The sequence below is a fragment of the Grampus griseus genome (assembly GCF_964374135.1).
Source record: "Grampus griseus genome assembly, chromosome: 4".
Taxonomy (NCBI): Eukaryota; Metazoa; Chordata; class Mammalia; order Artiodactyla; family Delphinidae; genus Grampus; species Grampus griseus.
This window is the reverse complement of record NC_138997.1, coordinates 129987518-130002427: the sequence shown is the minus strand read 5'-3', so window position 1 is coordinate 130002427 and position 14910 is coordinate 129987518. Positions and strand designations below refer to the sequence as shown.

General features: G+C 39.8%; 1 protein-coding gene across 3 annotated transcripts in view; it reads right to left on the bottom strand.

Moving 5' to 3' along the window:
• INTU (inturned planar cell polarity protein) overlaps window positions 1-13711 on the bottom strand; it is a gene marked incomplete at its 5' end in the record, with an annotated part of 79002 nt that extends 65291 nt beyond the window's left edge. For 2 of the 3 annotated variants that reach the window (XM_082653562.1, XM_082653563.1), the window contains one exon: window positions 4123-4268. In XM_082653562.1, the coding sequence (XP_082509688.1) occupies window positions 4123-4268 (146 nt within the window). Of the gene's footprint in view, window positions 1-4122; window positions 4269-13622 lie in introns of those variants that run through there. The other variant, XM_082653564.1, reaches the window with a different exon arrangement.
• Window positions 13712-14910: the final 1199 nt, after the last annotated feature.

The window sequence follows — 14910 nt, the reverse complement described above, 5'->3', positions numbered from 1 at the left end:
CTCTGAATAACACAGTCATCAGCAAACAAACCTGAAGTATTACTGTTAGTTTTTAAATCTCAGCCTTCTCCTCCTGATCACAGGGATGACCTGGTTAAGCACATGGATATTTACTTCATTTTAGTTAGTTTCACTGGTAATATTCATGCATGTGTTTAATTCTATTTTTGATCCAAACTGCCACATTATATCTTTTTGTAGTAGGTTCTCTAAGAGAAAAATTATTTTAGAAAGCAAACTCTGGCAGCTGTATGGGAGAAAGACTGAAAACAGGAGAAATTAGAGGCACCCAAACCAGTTAGACAACTGGTGTATGGGAGACGCAAGCCCTTTAAGTAAGGCAGTGCCTGTGAGAAGCAGGAGGAGGGGATGGGGTGGATATCAGAAAAGCAAGTCAACAGGACTGGAGACTTACTAGATCTGAGGACCTGAGTAAGAAGAGAGTGAGGTCAGCAAATGAGATGGGCAACACTAGAGGAGAAACAAGGCAGACAATGAATTCTCTTCAAACATGCTGAGCTGGAAGCATACAGAGATGCTGGCAGAGAATTACCATGTCTCATCATAAACCTAGTTACATACTATTTGACTTTTTAATCTATATAATTTGATAAAAGAAAAATTAAATTAAAAGGAAAAAGTCAAGGTTCAGAGCAGGAGAGGAAAAGGAAAATATTATACTAAATTGATATTAATATATTGCATCACAACTTTGAATGAAATATTTTTATTCTTCGAGTAGCACATTCCCAAGTTAAAACCCAAGAAAAAGATAAATTTTGATATATCCATGGAATCCAGTTCAGAAATAAAAAGGTAAGAACTACATCTAGGCAACAACATGAATGAGTCTCAAAATAATTATGCTGAATAATCACAAAGAAAAAAAATAATTATGCTGAATCCTATTTAGAAATAAAAAGGAAATCCTATTCAGAAATAAATGGAATCCTATTCAAAAATAAATCCTACTCAGAAATAAAAACGAACGAACAACATATAGGCAACAAAATGAATGGTCTCAAAATAATTATGCTGATTAAAAGAAGCCAGACAAAAAAGGGAGTCCATACTACATACCTCCATTTTTATAAGACTCTAGAAAACACAAACTCAGCTATCATTACAGAAAGCAGATTAGGGGTTATAAACAGTGAGGCAGGCATGAGTAGTATGAGGGAGGCACACGGGGAAACTTTTGGACGAGATGGATATGTTCATTATCTTGACAGATATATACATGTCAAAACTTATCAAAGCTTAACCGTACACTTCAAATATGTACAGTTTATTGTATGTCAATTATACTTCAGTAAAGTTGTTTAAAAAACCCAGAAAAAAAACCTTAAAGGACGTATTTTCCTTCTTCTCCAGTCATTCTTCTTATTGTCAGTGGAAGCTCCTTAGCATTTTATAGCTAAATTCTCTTGGCAAAGTATTCTTTTTTTCTCTCCATCAGTCAAGGCTTTAAAACTCACAACAATAAACAATTCACTCTGAAAAATCAAAAATTTAAGTCATAAAATGGATGACTTCGGCCAACATGAACCAATGTGGCTTCAGTGAGTTGGGTAATTGTAAACCAAAGCAAAGAAGGCATGGCATTATTGCAAGTAAATGTATGATTTCTGTTATTTCAACATTGAAACTAGTCAGGACTTCCCTAGTGGTGCCGTGGATAAGACTCCATGCTCCCAATGCAGGGGGCCCAGGTTCAATCCCTGGTTAAGGAACTAGATCCCTCATGCATGCCACAACAAGAGTTTGCACGCCACAACTAAAGAGCCCACACACCGCAACTAAGGAGCCCGAGAGTCGCAACTAAGGAGCCCACCTGCCTCAACTATGACCCGGTGCAACCAAATAAGTAAATAAATAATTTTTTTTTTTTTAATACTGAAACTAGTTAACAGTTTCCTCAACCCAACCCACCCTCCAGTATTACCTCTGAAGCTTCCACAGGAACTTGCCAATATGCCAGGTTAAGATGTACTGCACCAACCTAAAAATGTTCTCTTATAAGTCTTAAACAACCCTATTAAGAGTACTATACCAGAATTACCCTAAAGACATTTTATCTAAAAAATGATAAACTTATTAATTCTATATTGACAATCACTTGCAGCTCAAACTGGTTTTCAGTTTCAAAGCATGCAAGAAACAATGATAATCTCCAGAAAGAATATGCAGAAATTAACTAGAACCCTGAAAGTTCAGGATACTTTATGTGAATCAATAAGTAGCATAACTTCTTTAATAACCTCCATGTAGGCAATGAAAGACAATAGGCAATTCATATCTCTTAGCTTTGATGAGAAAGCTTAGGTTCGCCTCCCTATACCTTGGATCCACATGTTCCAGTGTCCTGTCCATGCCGGGAAGCCCACCTTTTGCATTGGTGACGCTGCAGCTTAGGGAAGTAAATACCATAAGGAAGAAACAGAACAGAAGGCTACCTGGTCAGTGTATATCAACTCTCATGTCCTAAACACCAAGAAGCGACAGGCATAAAATCTGAATCTTGGTAGGGCTTGAAATACAGACCAGCCAAACAGTTTACAATCGAGATTTCCTGTACTTTTATTATTAGGATGATAAAGACACTGGAATATGTGGAGTGATCAGTGAATGACTGATATAGAAAGTTTAATGCCCATTTTTTTAAAAACTAAAATATTATATATATGTGTATATATATATATATGCACACATGTATTCCAAATCACAAAATGCTTTGAAATAAGTTTTCTAACTCGAGTTCTCAGCTTGCTTATTTCCTAGAAAAAAGGACTAGCTCATTTATTCACTCATCAAAATCAATGCACCCCATTTGAAATCAGGTCTCTTAAATTTCTCCACTGACAACATTTGGCTGTGTGACCATGGGAATATTATAGATTCTCTCTGGGTTAAAAATGTGTGATTCTAAGATGTAGAGAAAGCAAGAATTTGAATCTCACACTGTCTATGGCTCCCATAGCAAGACCAAATAAGGTTCTACATAATCCATACTTCCTTCCAGCAGCCTTGCTTGATAGCCATGAATTTTGTAATTATTTTTTAAACGACCACAGTAGAAGATTGTACAAAGTATTTGATCCTTAAATTTGTTCAAGTCTTCCAGAATATAATCTGTCCTCATTAAGCCTCTAGAATATAATTAAGCAGCCATTAGTGATGGTTTTCTCCCTTGTGCTTTTAAAGATAATGATAAAAATGTTTTACATACCTATGGGTGAAAATAATTGCCAAGTAACTGATACTCCTAAATACACATTAAATACCTGTAACTGTTATTTCTAAATACACATAAAATGTCATCCTAAAAATGACTATATATGGCAGTCACTGATTGATGTTTTGGCACCAGAACCTTTTCAATGCTAGTCATTTCAAGCTACAGCTAATTACTTTGACTTTTCTAGTGCATAGCAGTAAGGGATAAATTCCTTCAAAACTGAAGTAGCATTGGGTACTGTGAATAAAAATAACTTTTTCATTATTTTTAGGGATAAGAAAGTAGAAAATAACACTTAGATATTCTGTATTTAAAAATTACATTATAACATAAAATAGAAAACAAGAAAACCATGGGAATGTATAGGAAAATACAGCAGAAATACCCCCAAAAATGCTGAGAGGTTGTTCTCGATGGTGAGGCTAGGGTGGATTTTCTTTCTTTTATATATATATTCATTTTTATAACCAGAAAAATCTACATAATTTAAATAGTTGACATAAAACGTGGAGGGTGTCACTTCACTCTAAACACTGAGGTTAAAGTCACAAAGATCATGACACCAAAGCAAGAAGACACTGCGACAGAACAGAATTTTATGAACATTCTAACAGATAGATACACTCTCATATATTACAGAATCCACCACAAAGAAGAGAACCTCCTCCTCTGAAAATCACAGAAGCCTAAAGTAACAAAGAATGGACAGTCATTTCGTCTCACATTATCACACAATTGAAACGTGGTGCAAATAAACCCCACTTATTATAGAACCTCAAACACTCGGTCTCTACCACGCCAACACTCTCGAATTCCCCCCAGCCCACGTGTACACTCTCGAGGCAGAAGGAATGGATTTAATTGTCCCTCTTCGAGAACCTTACTCATGATCGGTACTTGTAGAGGAGTATGAACCCGAGTCGCTGACCGGATCTTCAGGATCACAATCCTCATCTTCTTCTTGTGAGGAAGGGTCTCCAGGGAGTCCCTCTGGGCTCTGACGTGAACCGCACAACGCCGGAGACGCCATCAGCAGGGACGCAGCAGCTACAAGTAGGGTAATTCAAATCTCGCAGCTACTGCTTACCGGGGCCGCCATGTTGCCTCCGCTCGGGAAGGGGTAGGGGACAGGTGACCACCAATCCTCAGCTTCAATTGGTGGCAGCTCAGGTTGCCAGGGAGACGAGGAAGCTTCCCTGAGAGAACCGAGACGACTGAAAGGAGCCAAGGAACTCGAATTTCCAGGAGGGTATCCTGGAGGAATGGAAGAAGCTGAAACTTAACCATTTCCGCTCTCCTAAACACTCCTTTGGAGCAGCGTAATTTATTAAACCTGGCGGAGGCCCACTGTTTTGTTTTCTTGCAGTTTGCACTTTGTTTCTACGCTGAACAGCTGTCCAAAACCTTAGAGGCGCTCCGCCTGAGTTTCCCTTGAGGTAAAGAAAGCTACCCTTTACTTCTCCATACGCGCAAGGAATGGACGCCTTTAAGCAATGCCTTGTTGATGTAAATACGCGCCATTGTTTCTTTGGTTTTCTTATTGTTTCGCAGTGGCAAACATTTTAACAGTTCTCCCAAGCAGATGTTGTAGAGGTGCTTCAAACTGGTGCCCATATTGTGAAATCTATTGCGTGTTCATTTTCTAACTGAAATTTTATAATTTGATAAAGTGTTATCACAGAAGTTGGAAGTGTAAACAGATAAAATTTACCTGTCATTTGCGAATACCTACATCAAATATTTTTTGTAAGTACAAAATAATAGCTAGCATTTATTGAGATTCAGCCATTGTTCTAATTACTTGTTCTGTTCATATGTATATAAATATATAAACTAAATATCCCTATACTAAAATAAGGAAACTGAAACTTAGAGAGTTTATTCATCTTGTTAATGGTCACATGGCTAGCGGGCATCAAAGCCAACAGAGAACTGAACTTAAGTCATTAACCACTAGATTATATTTACTCTTCAGGACCCAGTAATTCAACTATTAGAGATATATTTTTAAGAAAATAAGGGATATGTGGGGCTTCCCTGGTGGCGCAGTGGTTGGGAGTCCGCCTGCCGATGCAGGGGACGCGGGTTCGTGCCCCGTGACGCGGAGCGGCTGGGCTAGTGAGCCATGGCCACTGGGCCTGCGCGTCTAAAGGATATAAATAAAATTTATAAAATTTGTAAAAGTGATAAGCTGAAAGCAATCTAAATATTCAACAATAGGGGAAAAGTTAAATACACCTTTATGTATAAAGTATGATGAATATTATGATATGAATAGAAATGTTTTCAAAGAGTAATGCATGGGGAAATGTTCCTATTGTAGCAGGTAAGAGAAGGATATAATGTTATTTTATGATCTCAAAGGATGGGTGCTGGGGATTCAACTTAAACTACATGGGTAGATGGTAGAGACTGAAAGGTGAATGGGCAGCTTATAACATATAGTGTCCTATGATAAATACAGAGTTCTACTGGAATACCCAAAGGGAAACAAACTAGGGCATGTGGGGCCACAGCAGATTTCTTAGAGGAAGGCTTAACTTACGGGATATTATGTTCCAAACAGAGAAGAGTAGTGAAGATGAGGAAGATGAGTCACCCCATGGCCCAGAGAGATATATGCATGAAGAACTCAAAAGAACCTGGGCAGTAGCCATCAAATATTTAAACTTTCAAGCTGCAATTTAGTATCATTTGTCACATTAAACTACGTATTTGAATATCCTAAGTTTTACGGTTTTATTTGTATTAATTTCTAAATTTGCTTTTTTATAACTGTAAACTAGCTATTGAATTTTATTTTGTAGTTTATTTGTATTAATTTATAAAATTGTTTTTATCTTATATAAGAGCTATAAAGCACAGAGCTTATGCCTGTTTATTTAAAATTATAATAAAGTTTGTCATCCCTGGAAATCTGCAAGAGGGAAAAGAGAGGTCCATATACCACTCAAATTAGAGAACAGGGGACTAGTTCATAAATGGTAAAGGAGGTTCTTGAGGTGGCAGGAGGATATGGCTCCCTAGGAACAGATGGAGGGCTGTGACCTTGCTTAACACCTCTTCCCTGAAGCTGATACCCAAAGGAGGGTGCCGGTGTGGATGCTGACTTGCCAGTTTCACTCAGGAAGCTGAGGCAGTCTCCATGTGATGGTGTTTATTTTCTCTGGTAAGTAGAAGGCAACCTTGCCAGCTAAAAATGATGGAGAAAGTAATGGGGTCAGAAGCCTGAAGACAGTGGAACCAGGAAGGAATAGAAACAAATATTTCCATCAGTATTGAGGTCCCCCCCAAAAATACGTATTACTTTTAAAATCAGAGATACTATTATTTTAAAAGGTGGAATCACTAATAGTTATGTTTCACGTTAAAACATACATACTTATTCTCACCACAATCCCTAAGATTCTATTCTAAAATTAAAATGCTTTAGGCACCTCTTTAATACTTAGCCTTTCATCATTTTAAAAGCAACTTATTGGAAGTAAAAAAAAAGAAAAAAGACATTTTAAATTTCGACAAAACTCCACATTTTCTTACTATAAATAACACTTCATTTTTTTCTATAAGTATCTAATAATTTCATACCCTGCTCATAAGTCTCAATGCCACCCCATTAAACAGAGAATAAAATCCAAACTGTGTAGTCTCTTAAAAAAACTTTCCAATTCTACAAATAATTGAGCACCAACTAGGAATCAGAGGCCTTATTTCCTGCTATGCATTAATTAAGTTAATCAAGTGTGTCCAACTTGCTAATCAAAATATCTTACCTGAGATGCTTGTTAAACATACAGACTTTAGGGTCCTGCCCCACTTCAACAGGATCAGAACCTCCAGGGGAGGGGCCTGGAAATCCCTATTTTAAAAAGTAACCCCAGTGATCCTCAAAGGCAAACTTGGGAAACACTGCCCTTAGCCTTACCTCAGTTCTATGCTTCATACCTATAAGTCCCACTGACCATTTCGCAAACAGGCTGGAACCCACTCCCACCTCCTGGTTTTAAGCCTGGCAGGCAGACCTCTCCCTGCCTCAGCACCCATCTCTGCAAGCTTCACTTTTCCTACCTGCAACTTAGGATATTGGTACCTCTTTCACGGGACTGTTTGGAATCCAGTGAGTTAATGCACGTAAAATACCTAGCATACAAAGTGTCAAAAAACATTAGCTATTCTCTGGATCATTTACTCACACAGTTCCCTGTCTGTGGAGCACTGCTTATCCGAAACACTACATTTTCCTTCAAGTCCCAATTTAAGCTGTACCTTTTCCAAGAAGTCTTCCCAGACTCTTTTCCTACCTTATAGTAAGAATTCCTCTTTCCATCTTCCCCTCATAACATATCCCATAACGTTCTGGTATAATTAACTGCCAGTCTGCCTAGTATCTAAACTATTTAGGAATGTGTCTATCTTTGCTACCAAATGATAACTCCTAGAAGACATGACTTGGTTTTTTTTTTTTTTCAGTCTTTTATCTTACACAAAGTTGAACCAGAGCAAGAAGTGCCACATAAAAGTATATCTTTTAAGAAATGTCCTTGGGACTTCCCTGGTGCTCCAGGGGTTAAGAATCTGCTCTTCTACTGCAGGGGGCTCCAGTTTGATCCCTGGTCGGAGAATTAAGATCCCGCATGCCGCGCAGTGCGGCCAAAAAAAAAAAAAAATGTCCTTTCACACTAGATAAACCTCTGAGTTATGTCGACTTTATTTCCGTATGTTTAATGAACAAAATTCCTCCCCTGCCCCCAGAAAAAGTTACACCTTTGCTTGATCTTTCACAAAAGAAGAAATAATAGCAATCATTTAAAATTCATAATTAAATTTTCAGGGTATGGTAATCTGATTTCCAGATTTCTAACTTTATATATCATATTTATACTAACTAAATTAATATTTGATACCCTTAGATATACTGGAGAGGATGAAGAAAGGAAAAGAATAAAAATGCCATTTCAGGAGCTTTATAAGAATACTGACTTTGTCTGTCTGTTTCATAATTATCAACTGCAGGAAAATTTAAAAGATTGAGACCGGAGTATATTCTTTTTTGGGGGGGGGGCTGCACAGCATGGCTTGTAGGATCTCAGTTCCCCGACCAGGGATTGAACTCTGGGCCATAGCAGTGAAAGCCCAGAATCCTAACCATTAGGCCACCAGGGTACTTCCAGGCCAGGGTATATTCTTATTTTCTATTTTCTACTACACAAATGGCCAGCCATCTTCTGAGGCCCACATACATTTAGTTTAATATATATGAGACATAAGGTCCTTATTTCCATTGATTACCATCTCAATTAGGCAAACAATACAATTCTGACATTAAATACACCAGATAAGAGCATAATTAAATATTTAGTATCTTTAGCAGGTTCAAGAGCTCTTTCCTAAATAGTAATATAAGCTAGCAATGAGAACCAAATGAAAACAGGGCCACAGGAGGTCATGTCCATTAAGAAAAAATTAATTGCAAGGTAAGAAATTCATGTCACAGAGTTTTGTTAGGAACTAATTCATAGGGCCTTAATTGTGCACATGGAAATAATAATTCATGAACTATGTAGTAATACTGACAACTGCAGTCATTTTAAAATCATGAATAATAAATTTGGTAGACTCAGCAAAATAGCATTTTAAAAACAGACTTCATAATGTGGAATTTTTCAAATTTGGGATAGAGTCATAATATATAAGAATAACATTTTGGCAATCTTATGTTTATAGAACTGCATTATGATTGAAAATTCTCATTTTCCTATATAAAAATTGAATTACCCGTAAAAATGTATGGAACTTGTTCTAAGATCATGCATGCTGCGTTTGAACAATAACGGAATATAGATGAGAATCCAGAGGCAAACGTAAAAGTAACTAAAGTAAAGGGCACAGAGCTTAAGCCCCAAACCCAATTCATTTACTCTTACTTATCCTCATTTTATATTTTCATTTACAAGTTCTAACAAATTTGGTAAACTATTCTACTGCCATAGATCAGTAGCTGCCAACCAAAAGGAAGGAAGGGCTCCTTAAAACAGGAACACACAGCAGCAAAAATCCTTGATGCCTGACAATCTGCTGATGAAGAAAAAAGTAGGACACACATGAGATTTACAAAAACCATAGTTTATAAATTAGTGTCATGCGGCCTCAGAAGCACCTAAAAAAACCCCACTATGTTTGTCAAACTCTACAGTAATTTGATAACCACTATGAAAATGCTTGATAATCCGTAAGTGCCAGGCATTCCCCAGTCAGAGGAGCCAGGTTCTCATCCTGATTCTGTCACTAATAACCAAGTGACCGGGAACAAGATCAGTGTCTTCATCTGAAGACAGCAATAATAGTCCCTGCCTACTATACAGGCTTGCTAAGAACCAACTGAGATAACCTTTGTTTTTTGTTTTTGTGGCACGCGGGCCTCTCACTGTTGTGGCCTCTCCCTTTGTGAAGCACAGGCTCTGGACGCGCAGGCTCCGGACGCGCAGGCTCACCGGCCATGGCTCACGGGCCCAGCCGCTCCGCGGCATGTGGGATCTTCCCGGACCGGGGCACGAACCCGTGTCCCCTGCATCGGCAGGTGGACTCTCAACCACTGCGCCACCAGGGAAGCCCTGAGATAACCTTTGAAATCTGATGTCTTACACGTTAGGAAACAGAGCAGTGTGTGATATATACCATATTTTCAAAGAGCTTTGCTTTTATTATTTATTTTAGATCTTACTTTTTGAGTTTAAAAGGATATTTTTTTCATCAGGAATTTTATCTAATGGGGCACACCTTTACCCCCGAGAGTTTTGGATATTTGAGGTATTTAAAATATGCTTATTTTGCTGTTGCCAAAAGCATGAAGTTTAGGTCATCAAACATTTTAAGAGACTCGCCTTTAGCTCACTTTCTCTGCTGGCTTAGGTGTCAAAATGTCGGCACTCTAGCCTGGACCAGAAGCATACATTAGCCTTTAGGCTCTGGGCAAAAGTCACTTAGCTGAATCTTCTCAGAGCCTTTAGGAATAGCTGTCTTTTTGGGTTTTGTTTTAATTCTTTTAGGACAGTTGTAAATATAATCCCTTCTGTTTCAGAGAACTTTACTTTGATAGAGCACTTAAATAACACCTGAAATTCACATCGCCATCCTGTGAGGTGGGTATTATCCCTTTTTATTATAGAATGAACAGGAAAATATAGACAAGTTAAACCTTGCCAAATCCCACAACTATGCAGTATGCAACAGAATAGGACTCCAAGGGAATGATTAAATTGCAGTAACCTAGTGCATAAATTTTTGAAAACTCTTTGCAAAATTCTAATGAGTGCTAATATGATTATTTGAGTACTTCCTATAATCAAGAGTGACACAAATATTTGTTGATTTACTTAAGTAAAAATAACTGAGAAATGCAATACTGAAGTTTTCCCTGACTCAGACAACCTATATGTAACTTTTTAATCAAAAAGTAGGATAGGGCTTCCCTGGTGGCGCAGTGGTTGAGAATCTGCCTGCCAATGTAGGGGACACGGATTCGAGGCCTGGTCTGGGAAGATCCCACATGCCGCGGAGCGGCTGGGCCCATGAGCCATGGCCGCTGAGCCTGCGCGTCTGGAGCCTGTGCCCCGCAACAAGAGAGGCCACAACAGTGAGAGGCCTGCGCACCGCGATGAAGAGTGGCCCCTGCTCGCCTCAACTAGAGAAAGCCCTCGCACAGAAACGAAGACCCAACACGGCCACAAATAAATAAATAAATAATTTAAAAATAAACGAAGTAGGATAGCTGAATATTTTTAGCTGAGCTATTGTTATTTTAATATTGACATATTTTGAAGCTAACACCTCATGCAGAGAAAAATGTGCAACTTTGCTTCAGTTTTGGTTTGGCTGAAGTATCTTTTTCAAGAGCACAGCAATTTAATGCTAACACCTCATGCAGAGAAAAATTTGCAACTTTGCTTCAGTTTTGGTTTGGCTGGAGTATCTTTTTCAAGAGCACAGCAGTTTAATGCTTTACATTTTGAAAACCATATTTACAATGGAAAATATACAAGTAATTAAAAAATAAACACTCATAAGGGTTATCCTTTAAAGTAAGATGTAAAAATAGAATAGTCTGCTATTCTTTCTTGTCTATAAATGTTCTGTGGCTCAAGGCTACCGGTCTCTTTAATGTAATTGCCAAAATTTTGTGGATATCTTACAAGGGATGTTTTAAAGGAAAAACATGAAAATGTTGTAAAACTGGCGTTAAAAAAATAGGCCATGCACTGGTCTAGAGCCTAAGAACTATGATGAGTAGGTGAGTGTAGTTTAAAGGTTATCTGTTTTCTCTAATTTCTATTACATTATGTCTCAACAAACCTTTACATATATGAGCAAAAGGCATTTGATTAAATATGAACTTGTGTGAAAATCTATCTTAATGAAATGAAACAGAAACCTCTACAGATGTTTCCAATTTTTTAATAAGTGTGTTTGAAAACATTAAACAGTAAATAACCACTGATAAAAATAATGCATTGCAAAAGCAAAAAGATTTTCACATATTGTTAAAAATAGAGAATTGTAGCCATCATACTGACTGAAGTTTCAGATTCCATTGGTTCCCATAGCATGTGGGTGCAGTTATTTGTAATTCAGATAAAGTAGCTTTTCATATACTGAGCAGGTTTATTCCAGAAACACTCCACTACTTACTTCTGAAATAATCATCTCAGTTTTGATGGCTGTAGTTTAAACATATTCTTTTGTCCTGGTTCATTCAGACAGGTTTGTGCTTTGGATGTGAAACCCTGCAGGGTTAATCAGTTTGGAATTTTTTGGCACCTGACATTTAAAACATGAAGAAATTCTGTTGCACCAGGGTTTTAAGCATTTAAAACAAACACCCCTCCCAGCTTTATCAAAGTCATGCTGTGAATGAGTTTCTAGTTAATAAATTGGGGGATTATTCATGGACTGTAATTTTTTCAAATGCAGGGAGAACTGTCTTTGGGAATTTAGCAGAATCCCCTTTTAGCTGCTCATTTGATAATATTTTATCGTATATGGCAGGGGCTCTCTTGGGGAGAGAGGGGAAGGAAACCAACTGGAAAATTGCAGGTTTCAGAAGACAGTTTTTAAACTGAAGAGACGGGATTTCTTCCTTGCACACTTCCAACAGAAGAGGATTGTATAAACCTTTAAATGTCATTCTTTACTAAGTTCATTTTTTCTATTTATGTACTAAGCCATTTTTTCCATTTATGCCTTTATTTCCTCAGAATCGAATACCATTGTCTAATACTTTTAAATCCATAAGCATTATCCAATTTTCTCATTTCCAACCTTATCTTTGGCTAACAGAATAAGTAAAACAGGATACTATTTATTTATAGGCTAAAAATGTTGAATATTGGTTTTTTCCTTCAAAATATTGCTTTTTCTTCAAATACAGAAACGTCTTTCTTCTCTATTCACACTTCCAACAGAACAGGATTTCTACAGCTCATATGGTTTTGTACAAAGACTTAAAAGAGTCACTTGAAACGTTTACAGATGAGAGAACTCACATAAGCCTCCCCCTGACAGATATTTACCAAGCGCCACTTACTCTTTCAAGAGATACTTTTGACATATTTCTAAGCGAGTTTTTCCCAGATCACGTATTATGAAGGCCAGGCTCTCTTAGAGTCAAAGCAGCATTAAGCTGCCTGGTGTTTCACCCATCCTCTCTTAATCTTAAAATGGAAATAGAATTTGCTCTCCATGTGGATTCTTAGTTCTTTTTCTTCCATAAACCTCTAACCGTTACAATGGGGTTTAATATTTGTTAGTCTATTTTCCATAAAGTATAAGGTTCGACAGAGTAAATTAATACAGTAGCAGTTTACGGCAAGTTGGGATTCTCATCCTTCTGAGAGGCACTCCTAAATCTCTTTTGTGTAGTTACATGTGTGGATGCGCACGCGTGACTGTACGTGAGTGTGTGCTTGGGGAGGGGGATAGAATTTAGATTTGTTAAAAAGTGCCTCCTTCTAATTCCAATCACAGCCCCAATACAAACAAACCTCTCAGTTCGTTTTCCTGGAGAAAGTCTAGAGGTGTTTAAAACACAGGTTTGCTTAATTGTTCTATCTCTTCTAGAGAAGGTGGTGTTCTCTGCAGTGGGATGGGTAACCCCGTCCCGCGCGGGGCCAGCCTCGGAGCGACCAGAACGGGTGAATCCCGAGCGTCCGATTCTGGAAAGGGCGGAGGGCAGGTCCCGACTACCCTCCCGCGGCGAGCACCGCCCCAAGGAGAATCCCAAACGAGACTTTCGCCGCAAGATGCCCGAAAGAAAGGTCGCCCCTCCCCTCGCCCTCATCCCCGGGAACTGAGGGCTGTCTTTTCCCGGATCCCCCGGCCCAGCACTGACCTGTGGAAGAGGACGCGCTGCACAGAGTCCAGGTCCTCCAGGTTCCGGGCGGCAGGTTTGGGGATGCTGGACCTGCCCACCTGAAACATGCCCACTTGAGACTCGGCGGCAAGGGCGCGCAACAGGTAACAGGCGCAGAGGACGGCGAGGTCTCACCCCCGGCGCCCGTGGCGCCGCCTGCTTCCGGCACGGCTCCGGCCGCCGCCGGGAAACCGAGAGCTGAAGGAAAAGTCCGCCAGCTTCGGTCGCGCAGAGACCTGGGACTGAAGGGCGGCGGTGTCAGCAACCGCCCTTCCTCTCCTTCGCCCTCGGGCCGAGCCGCGCGGATCTCGGAAACCCCGCGGCCGGCGGCCCGGCTACCTTGGCGCCGCAGGACCGGGACAGGTGGGCGCTCTGTTGGCCGCCACCCCGCCGGGGCTGGCCCAGTTCAGAGTGCCCCTCTTCCACGGCTGGGCGCCCCCCCCCGCCTCTCCAACTTGGTCGAGCGCTCAGCAGGGTCCCGGGGGCCCGCGGCGAGCCGTCGAGCGCCTCCAGCCCGGCCGCCCGAAGCCGCGCTCTTTCGCCGCCTAGTGCTCTTCACTCTTCCTTCTGGGCTGCAAGGCTGTTCCAGGCGAGGGACACCGGTGTCCAGGCACCGCCCCCATTAAAGGAAGCTACCACATGCAGCCTGGAGGGCCACGAACAAGAGTGGAGGGGGTACTGAGGGGCTCCGAGGCCCCGCCGCTCCGCGGAAGGCCAGGAAAGGAGCAAGAGAGGCGAGCTGGGCGTCCGTTATTGGTGGGAATTTAAATGCTGACCAAAAAGGCCATTTACATTCATTCATCCAGGTGAACATATACGTCTTGATTACTTGCTATGTGCCAAGCTGAGTTTTAGTCTTTGGAGATAACAACGATAAATAAGAAGTGGTGGCTGACCTGCCTAGTGTGGACGCTTTATTTTCGTTTGGGGCTCTATTCGCTTTAAAAACATACTTGACACTAGAATATAACACAGGAGAAAATCTAGATGACCTTGGGTATGGTGATGACTTTTAAAATATGACACCAAAAAGCTCAGTCTACGAGAGAAATAATTGATAAACTGGATTTCATTAAAATTAAAAACTCCGCTGCGAAGATGCTTGATTATCTTGATGATAATGAGAAAACAAGCCACAGGCTGGGAGAAAATATATGCCAAAGACATTTGAAAAAAGACTGTTATCCAAAGTATACACAGAACTCTTCAAATTCAATAAGAAAAGGAACAACCTGATTTTTTAAAATGGGCAAAAAACCTGAACAGA